General features: G+C 42.0%; 1 protein-coding gene across 5 annotated transcripts; it reads right to left on the bottom strand.

Annotated features, from left to right (window-relative positions):
- Window positions 1–676: 676 nt before the first annotated feature.
- Window positions 677–12,726, bottom strand: grb2a (growth factor receptor-bound protein 2a). Of its 5 annotated transcripts, XM_060918564.1 has the most exons (6): window positions 12,514–12,726; window positions 6,484–6,627; window positions 5,738–5,835; window positions 5,388–5,510; window positions 2,229–2,397; window positions 677–1,758 (listed from the first exon to the last, which is right to left on the bottom strand). In XM_060918564.1, exons 2-6 carry the CDS (start codon window positions 6,559–6,561, stop codon window positions 1,573–1,575), a joined length of 654 nt encoding a protein of 217 aa, XP_060774547.1. In that variant the 5' UTR covers window positions 6,562–6,627; window positions 12,514–12,726; the 3' UTR covers window positions 677–1,572. The 5 variants fall into 5 exon arrangements, with proteins under 5 accessions (XP_060774547.1, XP_060774546.1, XP_060774544.1 ...); XM_060918563.1 differs by lacking the exons at window positions 677–1,758; window positions 2,229–2,397 and having other exon boundaries at window positions 3,038–5,510; window positions 12,514–12,574; window positions 12,667–12,726; XM_060918561.1 differs by lacking the exons at window positions 677–1,758; window positions 2,229–2,397 and having other exon boundaries at window positions 3,038–5,510; window positions 12,469–12,726.
- Between the last annotated feature and the right edge of the window lie 682 nt (window positions 12,727–13,408).

Below are 13,408 nucleotides of genomic sequence, written 5' to 3'. Positions count from 1 at the left end.
ATATCCTTAATCAATGCGTTATACATTACGTATTAGAATTTACCTTACAGGTATAATTTTCAGGTTTATGTACATATTATACCTCTTCTTATAGTTTATGTATAACTTATTAAGGATATAAATTATTTATTAACTGTCATTTATCTAATCAATAAAATAAGAAATTAAATAGTTAAAGTAAACAAGGAATACAGATGCACATATACTAACGACCACTCATACAATTAGTTTAATTTATTTTGGGTAAGAAAGAAATCATGAAACTGAGTGAAGAACTCTGTAAATATAACTGCTCTGTTACATATCATTCTTTCACCCCAATCATCTTTTCATTTATTTAGACACAATTTATCTTCTATAATGGTGAGAGTAAACACGAATCAGTTCAGGGTTTAATAGGACCAACATGTGCTATCATTTTTAAAGTATTAACAGTCAAATGGAGTCATTATTTTATCAAATTCAATGCATTTCACAGAAGAAAGGACACTGCTGCTGTCAGCAGGGGGCGACACTGAGACATTAATTTTAAGTAAAATAATATGAGTAATCATGGGACGATTATAATTAAGGATTAAAAATACATGATTATTCCTATATACAACTTTATGATGTCAACAATATATTTAAATTTTATTATCAGCCCAGTGAAAATTCAGTCAAAAACACACGCAAAAGAAGTTGGTTTTTTTATTGTGAAGTCTTCTTTTACAACTTTTTCTTTCCTTTTTTCCCCCTTCAAGTCAATAAAGTATATCGTTGTACTTTAATACTGCTGTTCCACGAGATGACCGTGCAAAAAACTTTCATATTTCAGCTATAAATATTTTACTTTGATACAAAACAAAATACTAAACTACTAAACCTCAAGTCAGACGGTACCTTCAAGATCATCAGTCAGGACTTGTACAGTAAACATTATGACATCATCTGAGATAAAGAATGATAATGAGGCGAAGGCGTCACACACCCACTGACCCCGAACCGTGAAGACGTTATTAGTCATGATGCAGTGGTGTTAAACAGCTGTGTGTGATGTGCCCTTTATAGTGAGGAAGAGTGTGTGGTTTGGGACACATCCACACTGACACTAGGTGATGTGCTTGATTAATAATAATGAGTGGGCGTGGCCTGACTCACCTGTTCAATGGCAGTGACATCATCAGAGAGGTGGATGAAGGGAATGACACATGCTGACGATACACTCATTTAGCATGATGTTATTAGTGATGATAGAGGAGAGAACACACACACACACACTTCAGAGTTGTGAGCAGAATCACTGCTCACTTCACGTCCTTGTTTTGCTAGTTGTAATACTTTAGTGTGTTTATTTTGTATGTTTAGTGCTGAATGTGTAGTGTAGCGGAAAGCAGCAGGTCCCTTCAAGCACCATCCACCAATCACAGAGCAGAACTCTGCTGAGGTACTGATCCCAAGCCTCTCTGTTTCCATGGTGATCCAGCAGGAAGTCCTAATCTGGTTTCCTGACACTCCCGTTTCCGCTGCTACGACTGTTTGTGTGTGTTTTATTTCTTTAAATTATTATTGTTATTGTTGTTACAGGTGTGTTTACATGTGTTGCGTGATGGGAGTGACATAGTTCCGAGGGAACATTCCGGTCTGCCCATGACACGCCCCCTTCCACCAGTTCGGGTCCGAGTTGTCCAGAACCTGCACGAGATCTCCGCGTCGGAACCCGAGCTCACCGTCCTCCTGAGGGTCGAAATCAAACAGAGCCTGCACGTAGGACGTGTGCTGCAACACACACACACACAGTTTACTGACACAACCTAGAAATGTGCTGTGTTTCATTTATGTGTTAGAATCTCCCTAATGCCCTACTCCCTACACGTGGCCACTAAACGGTGCACTAACACACTGCACACCGTGACAGTATCAATGATCAGAACATTCTAGACTCAGCGCTGTGTCCTAAACGTCTCCCTGCACTGAGGAATCACATTCACTACACGATGTAACACCATGTGACCAGTGACCACCCAAACCACACCCATCACTGAATACCCATAATGCACTGGGGCACTTGAATACACTGCGCAGGGAACAGGGTGTGTGATCTGGGACACAACCACGATGGACTAAAATAGTGAGCTCTCTGTCACGGTGTTTGTGTGATGTAACATATGTCTGCTCCATTCCCGACTCCTCCCACAACATGTGATCTGACTGGCTGGATGATGATGAGGGGGCGTGGCACGACTCACCTGTGGGACCTGTTCAATGTCACGCAGGAAGATGGGCTGGTTTCGGGACACGGATGTGGATCGGTGATAATCCACCAGAGAGTTCAGAGAGTTAAACTTCACCACCCACAGGAAGTACTTCCCCGCCCCGTCCCTCAGAACCTTAAAGTGCTGCACATCATTCCCAAACCTGAGAGAGAGAGAGACAGTGTGTGAGACAGTGAGAGAGACAGAGAGAGAGAGAGAGAGAGAGAGATAGCAAGCGAGAAAGAGAGAGAGAGCGTGCAAGTGAGAGAGACAGCCAGAGTTTTAACACTTTTTGAATAAAACTGAATAAATCTAACTGTAAAAGAATAAAAAATGAAAAATGATGAATAAAATAAGTTGAAATAAAACAGACTCTAAAATTAAGGGCAGAATTACAATTAAAAATATATTTTAAAATAAAATTAAAGCTTTAATGTTCGTGAATTTTAGGAGATGAAGGGGCTCAGAACTGAACAGAATTAAATTAAAGATGAGAGAATTAAGTTTAACTGAAAGACTCTGAACTCGTTGCTTATTTAAATCCAAACAGTGACTTTTCTTTGACCAGTGTACAGCGGTGCTCGAAAGTTTGTGAACCTTTTGGAAAGTTCTTTAATTCTGCATAAATATGACTTAAATGTTGTGTGAGCAGTTCATGTGAGGAAACCCACCAACGTCCTGGAGCTGACGCTGTTCTGTACAGAGGAACGGGATAAACGTCCTCCAGGCTGATGTTCAGGATCTGATCCACAGTCACCACAAGCAGTTAGCTGCAGTGAGTACTGCACACCAGATACTGAAAACAAGGGTACACATACTTTTTTGCCACTCACTGATATGTAATATTGGATAATTTTCCTCAATAAATAAATGACCAAGTATAATATTTTAGTCTCGTGTGTTTAACTGGGTTCTCTATCAACCTTTAGGACGTGTGTGAAGATCTGATGAGGTTTTCAGTCAAATTTATGCAAAAATAAAGAAACTTCTAAAGGGTTCACAAACTTTTGAGCACCACTGTATGTCAATTACAATATAATAAAGAATAACAATGTAGAATTTAGAATAATGAAATAGAGGGGAAATAAAGAGTAGAGTTAGAGTAAAGTTGAGTTAGAGTAGAGTTGGAGTAGAGGTGGAGTGTAGTAGAGTAGAGGTGGAGTAGAGTTGGAGTAGAGGTGGAGTGGAGTAGAGGTGGAGTAGAGGTAGAGTAGAGTTGGAGTAGAGCAGAGTGGAGTACAGTGGAGTAGAGTGTAGAGTAGGAGTAGAGTAGAAGTAGAGTGGAGTAGAGGTGGAGTAGAGGTAGAGTAGAGTGGAATAGAGGTAGAGTGGAGTAGAGGTGGAGTAGAGTAGAATAGAGTAGAAGTAGAGCAGAGTAGAGGTGGAGTAGAGTGGAATAGAGGTAGAGTAGAGTGGAGTAGAGTAGAATAGAGGTAGAGTGGAGTGGAGTAGAGTAGAATAGAGTAGAGGTGGAGTAGAGCAGAGTAGAGGTGGAGTAGAGCAGAGTAGAGGTGGAGTAGAGCAGAGTAGAGGTGGAGTAGAGTGGAATAGAGGTAGAGTGGAGTAAAGTGGAATAGAGGTAGAGTGGAGTAGAGTGGAATAGAGGTGGAGTGGAGTAGAGGTGGAGTAGAGGTAGAGTAGAGTTGGAGTAGAGCAGAGTGGAGTACAGTGGAGTAGAGTGTAGAGTAGGAGTAGAGTAGAAGTAGAGTGGAGTAGAGGTGGAGTAGAGTGGAATAGAGGTAGAGTAGAGTGGAATAGAGGTAGAGTGGAGTAGAGGTGGAGTAGAGTAGAATAGAGTAGAAGTAGAGCAGAGTAGAGGTGGAGTAGAGTGGAATAGAGGTAGAGTAGAGTGGAGTAGAGTAGAATAGAGGTAGAGTGGAGTGGAGTAGAGTAGAATAGAGTAGAGGTGGAGTAGAGCAGAGTAGAGGTGGAGTAGAGCAGAGTAGAGGTGGAGTAGAGCAGAGTAGAGGTGGAGTAGAGTGGAATAGAGGTAGAGTGGAGTAAAGTGGAATAGAGGTAGAGTGGAGTAGAGTGGAATAGAGGTGGAGTGGAGTAGAGTAGAATAGAGTAGAGGTGGAGTAGAGGTAGAGCGGAGTAGAGCAGAGTAGAGTGGAATAGAGGTAGAGTGGAGTAGAGTGGAATAGAGGTGGAGTGGAGTAGAGTAGAATAGAGTAGAGGTGGAGTAGAGGTAGAGCGGAGTAGAGCAGAGTAGAGTGGAGTAGAGGTAGAGTAGAGCAGAGTGGAGTACAGTGGAGTATAGGGGGAGTGAAGTAGAGTGGACTAGAGGTGGAGTGGAGTGGAGTAGAGGTGGGGTAGAGTAGAATAGAGTAGAGTGTAGAGTAGGAGTAGAGTGAAGTAGAAGTAGAGGTGGAGTGGAGTAGAGTAGAGTTGGAGTAGAGGTGGAGTGGAGTAGAGTAGAGTAGAGTGGAATAGGAGTGGAACAGAAGTAGAGTGGAGTAGAGGTGCAGTGGAGTAGAGTGGAATAGGAGTGGAACAGAAGTAGAGTGGAGTAGAGGTAGAATAGAGTAGTGTAGAATAGAGGTGGAGTAGAGCAGAGTGGAGTAGAGTAGAGTGGAATAGGAGTGGAACAGAAGTAGAGTAGAGTGGAGTAGAGGTGGAGTGGAGTAGAGGTGAAGTGGAGTAGAGTGGAATAGGAGTGGAACAGAAGTAGAGTAGAGTGGAGTAGAGGTAGAGTAGTGTAGAATAGAGGTGGAGTAGAGCAGAGTAGAGTAGAGTGGAATAGGAGTGGAACAGAAGTAGAGGTGAAGTGGAGTAGAGGTGAAGTGGAGTAGAGGAGGAGTAGAGTAGAGTGGAATAGGAGTGGAATAGAAGTAGAGTAGAGTGGAGTAGAGGTGGAGTGGAGTAGAGGTGAAGTGGAGTGGAGTGGAGTAGAGTGGAATAGGAGTGGAACAGAAGTAGAGTAGAGTGGAGTAGAGGTAGAGTAGAGTAGTGTAGAATAGAGGTGGAGTAGAGCAGAGTAGAGTAGAGTGGAATAGGAGTGGAATAGAAGTAGAGTAGAGTGGAGTAGAGGTGGAGTAGAGTAGAGGTGGAGCAGAGTAGAGTGGAGTAGAGTAGAGGTGGAGCAGAGTAGAGGTGGAGTAGAGGTGGAGTGGAAGTGGAGTAGAGTAGAGTGGAGTAGAGTAGAGTGTGTACTTGACGGAGAGAGAGAAATCCCCTGGCGCGCTCTCGCTCTCACGGATGAGAAACGCTCCGTCGTGTCTCTGTTTGTTCAGCATTTCCTCCGCCCTCGCCCGCGGCATCTTCCCATAAAACCACCTGTGTGTGTGTGAGAGTGTGTGTGTGTGTTTGAGAGAGAGAGAGTGTGTGTGTGTGTGTGTGTGTGTGTGTGAGAGAGAGAAAAAAGTCACAGACAAACTACACTGAGATTATAACGAGAGGCTGATGTGAGTTCACAGATAATTTAATAAATGATAATTTAATGATAATTTAATAAATTTGATGAAATAAAAGTTGCGGCGGTGCAGCGAGACGCTGGGACTCACAGGTGCGGCTTCATCTCGATGTAGTTTTTGGGGATGAAGCCTTCTTTCCCATACAGCTCTGCTTTATACCAGTTCTGATCACATTCCTCATTTAACACCTGAACAATAAACACACGGAGGGGGGGGACAGGGGGAGGAGGGGGAGAGAGACAGGGAGAGAGAGAGACAGGGGGAGGGGGGAGGAGAGACAGGGGGAGGGGGGAGAGACAGGGAGAGAGAGAGAGAGAGAGAGAGAGCAAGAGGGAGGGAGAGAGAGAGACAAACAAAAAGAAAGACGGACGGACAGACAGACAGACAGACAGACAAAGAAAGAGACAGACAGACAGAGAGACAGACAGACAAACAGAGAGGGGAGAGAGAGAGATAGACAGACAGAGAGACAGACAGAGGGAGAGAGACAGACAGACAGACAAAAAGAGAGACAGACAGACAAACAGAGAGGGGAGAGAGATAGACAGAGACAGACAGAGGGAGAGAGACAGACAGACAAAAAGAGAGAGACAGACAGACAAAGAGAAAGATGGACAGACAGACAAAGAAAGAGACAGACAGACAGACAAAGAGAGACAGACAGACAGAGAGAGAGACAGACAAACAAAGAGAGATACAAACAAACAAAGAGAATCAACATTTATGCAAATCCTGACCTACTTTCTGTACCAAAAAAGACATACACTCACAAACTCTCTCCCTATCTCTCTGTGTGTCTGTCTCTCTATCTCTGTGTGTCTGTCTCTCTCTCTCACCTTCAGTATCTCTCCGCGTTTGAAGCTCAGCTCATCATCTGCAGTGGCGTTGAAGTCGTACTTGGCGATGGCCTCCATGACAGAGGCTCAGACTGCCGTCACTGACGTGTGGTTCAGTTCTGAGAGATTATCCCGCTTCAGCAGCTGCTCTTATAAACACATCAAAGAAAACAAAACAGACGGGTCGCTATACACACACTGGTTATAACACACACACACACACCAACCTGTTGTGTCCTCATCTATAAGAAAAGCTGCTGTCAGAACAAGAATTTCTTTCCTAACGCCACAACATTCTACATTTATTCAACTGTTTGGAAGGAGGTGATTCTTTGTGTTGCTAGGCAACAGCAGCATCCTTGCGTCTGCTCCGCAAGTTAACAGCGTGTACACGTCTATTTCAGTAGCACACAGTATCATTAACATACTAGTTATCAAACACAAAGAAACCAGCAGAAAACCACTGTTTTATTTTATAATTTCAGAATTTAAAATTTAATACGCAAAATTAAAACTAACATTCATTTATTTATTTATTTAAACTTTCAGAACACGTCATTTTATTTTGGGAAAAACTGAGCAAGCGAGGACAATTTAAACACACATCTGCACATTCAAATCCATAAATAAATTAAAATAAAATAAAATAAATAAAGGCTGAATTTAATGATAATATTCAGATTTTTAGACCAGACCATTCTCTGCCTCAGTTACGGAGATGTACAAAGAGGTGTACAGATTTGTACAGATGTGTACTGATGTGTAGAAATGTGTAAAGAGGTGTACAGATGAATAGAGAGGTGTAGAGATATGTAGAGATGTGTACAGTGGTGTAGAGATGTGTACAGAGGTGTAGAGATGTGTACAGTGGTGTAGAGATGTGTACAGAGGTGTAGAGATGTGTAGAGTGGTGTACAGAGGTGTAGAGATGTGTAGAGATGTGTACAGATGTGTAGAGAGGTGTAGAGATGTGTACAGAGGTGTACAGATGTGTAGAGAGGTGTACAGATGTGTACAGAGGTGTAGAGATGTGTACAGAGGTGTACAGTGGTGTAGAGATATGTAGAGATGTGTACAGAGGTGTAGAGATGTGTATAGAGGTGTAGAGATATGTAGAGATGTGTACAGAGGTGTAGAGAGGTGTACAGATGTGTACAGAGGTGTAGAGAGGTGTAGAGATGTGTACAGAGGTGTACAGAGGTGTAGAGATGTGTACAGAGGTGTAGAGAGGTGTGGAGATGTGTACAGAGGTGTACAGTGGTGTAGAGATATGTAGAGATGTGTACAGAGGTGTAGAGATGTGTAGAGATGTGTATAGAGGTGTAGAGATATGTAGAGATGTGTAGAGAGGTGTACAGATGTGTACAGAGGTGTAGAGAGGTGTAGAGATGTGTACAGAGGTGTAGAGATGTGGAGAGATGTGTAGAGAGGTGTAGAGATGTGTAGAGAGGTGTAGAGATGTGTACAGAGGTGTAGAGATGTGTAGAGATGTGTAGAGAGGTGTAGAGATGTGTACAGAGGTGTACAGAGGTGTAGAGATGTGTACAGAGGTGTAGAGATGTGTACAGATGTGTAGAGATGTGTACAGAGGTGTAGAGATGTGTACAGATGTGTAGAGATGTGTAGAGAGGTGTAGAGATGTGTACAGAGGTGTAGAGATGTGTAGAGAGGTGTAGAGATGTGTAGAGAGGTGTAGAGATGTGTAGAGAGGTGTAGAGATGTGTAGAGATGTGTAGAGAGGTGTAGAGATGTGTACAGAGGTGTAGAGATGTGTAGAGAGGTGTACAGAGGTGTAGAGATGTGTACAGAGGTGTAGAGATGTGTACAGAGGTGTAGAGATGTGTAGAGAGGTGTAGAGATGTGTAGAGATGTGTAGAGAGGTGTAGAGAGGTGTAGAGAGGTGTACAGATGTGTAGAGAGGTGTAGAGAGGTGTACAGATGTGTAGAGATGTGTAGAGATGTGTAGAGAGGTGTAGAGATGTGTACAGAGGTGTACAGATGTGTAGAGAGGTGTAGAGATGTGTACAGATGTGTAGAGATGTGTAGAGAGGTGTAGAGATGTGTACAGATGTGTAGAGAGGTGTACAGATGTGTAGAGATGTGTAGAGAGGTGTAGAGATGTGTACAGAGGTGTACAGATGTGTAGAGAGGTGTAGAGATGTGTACAGATGTGTAGAGAGGTGTACAGATGTGTAGAGAGGTGTAGAGATGTGTAGAGATGTGTACAGAGGTGTAGAGATGTGTAGAGAGGTGTAGAGATGTGTAGAGAGGTGTAGAGATGTGGAGAGATGTGTACAGAGGTGTAGAGATGTGTAGAGAGGTGTAGAGATGTGTACAGAGGTGTACAGATGTGTACAGAGGTGTAGAGATGTGTACAGATGTGTACAGAGGTGTAGAGATGTGTACAGAGGTGTAGAGATGTGTAGAGAGGTGTAGAGATGTGTAGAGAGGTGTAGAGATGTGTACAGAGGTGTAGAGATGTGTACAGAGGTGTAGAGATGTGTACAGATGTGTAGAGAGGTGTACAGATGTGTAGAGATGTGTAGAGAGGTGTAGAGATGTGTAGAGAGGTGTAGAGATGTGTACAGAGGTGTACAGATGTGTAGAGAGGTGTACAGATGTGTACAGAGGTGTACAGAGGTGTAGAGAGGTGTACAGTGGTGTAGAGATATGTAGAGATGTGTACAGAGGTGTAGAGATATGTAGAGATGTGTACAGAGGTGTAGAGAGGTGTACAGATGTGTAGAGAGGTGTAGAGAGGTGTACAGAGGTGTAGAGATGTGTACAGAGGTGTAGAGTAATGTACTTGGCCATTCCAAAACATTCACTTTATTCTTCTTTAACCATTCTTTGGTAGAACGACTTGTGTGCTTAGGGTCGTTGTCTTGCTGCATGACCCACCTTCTCTTGAGATTCAGTTCATGGACAGATGTCCTGACATTTTCCTTTAGAATTCGCTGGTATAATTCAGAATTCATTGTTCCATCAATGATGGCAAGCCGTCCTGGCCCAGATGCAGCAAAACAGGCCCAAACCATGATACTACCACCACCATGTTTCACAGATGGGATAAGGTTCTTATGCTGGAATGGAATGTTTTTCTTTCTCCAAACATAACGCTTCTCATTTAAACCAAAAAGTTCTATTTTGGTCTCATCCGTCCACAAAACATTTTTCCAATAGCCTTCTGGCTTGTCCATGTGATCTTTAGCAAACCGCAGATGAGCATCAATGTTCTTTTTGGAGAGCAGTGGCTTTCTCCTTGCAACCCTGCCATGCACACCATTGTTGTTCAGTGTTCTCCTGATGATGGACTCATGAACATTAACATTAGCCAATGTAAGAGAGGCCTTCAGTTGCTTCGAAGTTACCCTGGGGTCCTTTGTGACCTCGCCGACTATTACACGCCTTGCTCTTGGAGTGATCTTTGTTGGTCGACCACTCCTGGGGAGGGTAACAATGGTCTTGAATTTCCTCCATTTGTACACAATCTGTCTGACTGTGGATTGGTGGAGTCCAAACTCTTTAGAGATGGTTTTGTAACCTTTTCCAGCCTGATGAGCATCAACAACGCTTTTTCTGAGCTCCTCAGAAATCTCCTTTGTTCGTGCCATGATACACTTCCACAAACATGTTGTGAAGATCAGACTTTGATAGATCCCTGTTCTTTAAATAAAACAGGGTGCCCACTCACACCTGATTGTCATCCCATTGATTGAAAACACCTGACTCTAATTTCACCTTCAAATTAACTGCTAATCCTAGAGGTTCACATACTTTTGCCACTCACAGATATGTAATATTGGATCATTTTCCTCAATAAATAAATGACCAAGTATAATATTTTTGTCTCATTTGTTTAACTGGGTTCTCTTTATCTACTTTTGGAACTTGTGTGAAAATCTGATGATGTTTTAGGTCATATTTATGCAGAAATATAGAAAATTCTAAAGGGTTCACAAACTTTCAAGCACCACTGTACGTGTGTGTCTTAATGGGTGAATAAAAGGCATGGAGTTAAATATTATTGTAGAAAGGGGCTTTATGAAGTTCAGTCCATTTACTTGCATTGGTTTACGGGGAAGATTTGCCACATCCAATATGGCGGACACTCTGACGTATCCCAGCAACGGGCCACCAGCTCAATGCGGCGTCTATGTTTATATGTCTATGGAGAAAGGTCTGTTAAACGGGAAGTTTCATTTCAAAAGTTTCATTTCAAAAGGAGAGTGTGATTGAGTTGGTTTTGGTATGCACTTTGCAGTTCTAAAATACTTTTGTAAAGTGAGATGTCAGTATGCTGTAGCACTGTGATATGACACTAAATGTCTTTATTGAAGTCCAACTGCAATTTATTTTTGTTTGCACAGCACTGTGAGGTCCTATAGGCTGTGACTGAATACAACTCTAGCACAATTGAAGTTTTATTTCATTATTTTCTTTTGTCACACATGTCTGAACTGAGACACAGTAGTATGTGACTACATGTTTTATATTTGAGACTGCAGCTCCCTAATCCATCACACAAAACACAAAATTGGATTTTATGTTCAGTACTGCCTAGTATGTGAGTGAATAAACTCCCTTACCATTTTCTTTTGTCCCAGCAGTTTTTAACAAGTACTTTTAGCATAAAATGTGTTCACCATTTTAATTGTAACATTTCACTTTAAAAGCCTTATTCATTGGGAGCTCAGTCGACTAAGGCGCCATACCATAAATCTAGGGACCTGGGTTTGATTCCGACCCGAGGTCATTTCCCGATCCCTCCCTGTCTCTCTCTCCCGTTTATTTCCTGTCTCTACACTGTCCTATCCAATAAAGGTGAAAAAAGCCCCAAAAAAAATCTTTAAAAAAAAGCCTTATTCATTTACATAGATTTTTAAAAAATGCGATTAACTATATGAAATCCTGAGATTAATCGCGATTACATTTTTTAATCATTTGACAGCCCTAGTACAGAGGTGTAGAGATGTGTAGAGATGTGTACAGTGGTGTAGAGATATGTAGAGATGTGTATAGAGGTGTAGAGATGTGTACAGTGGTGTAGAGATGTGTACAGAGGTGTAGAGATGTGTACAGAGGTGTAGAGATATGTAGAGATGTGTACAGTGGTGTAGAGAGGTGTAGAGATGTGTACAGAGGTGTACAGATGTTTAGAGAGGTGTAGAGATGTGTACAGAGGTGTAGAGATGTGTACAGAGGTGTACAGATGTTTAGAGAGGTGTAGAGATGTGTACAGATGTGTAGAGAGGTGTAGAGATGTGTACAGATGTTTAGAGAGGTGTAGAGATGTGTACAGATGTTTAGAGAGGTGTAGAGATGTGTACAGATGTGTACAGTGGTGTAGAGATGTGTACAGATGTGTACAGAGGTGTAGAGAGGTGTAGAGATGTGTACAGAGGTGTACAGATGTGTAGAGATGTGTACAGAGGTGTACAGATGTGTAGAGAGGTGTACAGATGTGTACAGAGGTGTAGAGAGGTGTAGAGATGTGTAGAGAGGTGTAGAGATGTGTACAGAGGTGTACAGAGGTGTAGAGATGTGTACAGATGTGTACAGAGGTGTAGAGAGGTGTAGAGATGTGTAGAGAGGTGTAGAGATGTGTACAGATGTTTAGAGAGGTGTAGAGATGTGTACAGATGTTTAGAGATGTGTACAGATGTGTACAGTGGTGTAGAGATGTGTACAGATGTGTACAGAGGTGTAGAGAGGTGTAGAGATGTGTACAGAGGTGTACAGATGTGTAGAGATGTGTACAGAGGTGTACAGATGTGTAGAGAGGTGTACAGATGTGTACAGAGGTGTAGAGAGGTGTAGAGATGTGTAGAGATGTGTACAGAGGTGTACAGAGGTGTAGAGATGTGTACAGAGGTGTACAGAGGTGTAGAGAGGTGTAGAGATGTGTAGAGAGGTGTAGAGATGTGTACAGAGGTGTAGAGATGTGTGTAGAGCTGTGTAGAGCTGTGAGAGAATAGCGCTAACCCAGTGTTTGTTGCTGAGCTCTGAATGAGAAGCAGAAACCCTCACCCTGAAATCAGGAGTCTCCGCTCACACAGTGCTTCAGGTTCACTTCCTGCTGCTTTAAATCCTGAATGGAGACAAACACCGAGTAATAAACACTTTAAACACTTCCGGGTGTAGTATTAATTAATCTGTATTAATCTGTATTTATATTTTCACTGTGCTGGTTTTGTTCCTGAAAGCAGCGCGAGCTTCTCTCCGCCTCACAACCGCTCACTGCCCGAGGGCTCAGTGCGCGTGCGTGAACACACTGCGCCTGCGCGGTGCCGGTCGCCAGGGTACAAATGCGCATGCGCAAATATAGAATTCCATTGGACTGTGTGATCCCTGCATATAATAATAATAATAATATACATTATGATGTCTGTTTTCATAATTCTATGAAAAACAAACAAATAATATTTAAAAAGAAGCTATAATAACATGCGCTGTATTTTAATGAATCTATTTGATTTCTTAACTGTACTGTTTTAATTTTAGTTTATTCTACTTTAAACTTAATTCAGTTTAACCCCCCCCCCCCCCCTTTTTGGAATAGAATTGAATAAGAATGCCATTTTTGAGAGATAATTTGCTGAAAAATTAAATTTTGTAACGTAATTGAATCTGATTGATATCTGGAAGTAAATACCAGAAACAAGAATCACAAACTGAAGACTAAATAAAATGATTATGAATTTCAGAAAGTCATTATAAACATAGAAATCAGAACAGCAAGGAATGTTTAAATCAGGGAAACCCTGTGGTCAGAGTCCTCAAACAGAGTCCTGTTGGATTCGTATCAGTCTCTGAGCTGAAATAAAATACTAAAATATTAAAAATGAACTGACAACTAAATGAAAAACAGGAAATAAATAAGCACACGCACACACAGAGTTAATTTTCTTTTTTATTTATTGAA

Source organism: Neoarius graeffei, chromosome 4 (genome assembly GCF_027579695.1).
Source record: "Neoarius graeffei isolate fNeoGra1 chromosome 4, fNeoGra1.pri, whole genome shotgun sequence".
In the NCBI taxonomy this organism is placed as follows: Eukaryota; Metazoa; Chordata; class Actinopteri; order Siluriformes; family Ariidae; genus Neoarius; species Neoarius graeffei.
This window is presented reverse-complemented; position numbering and strand designations above follow the sequence as displayed.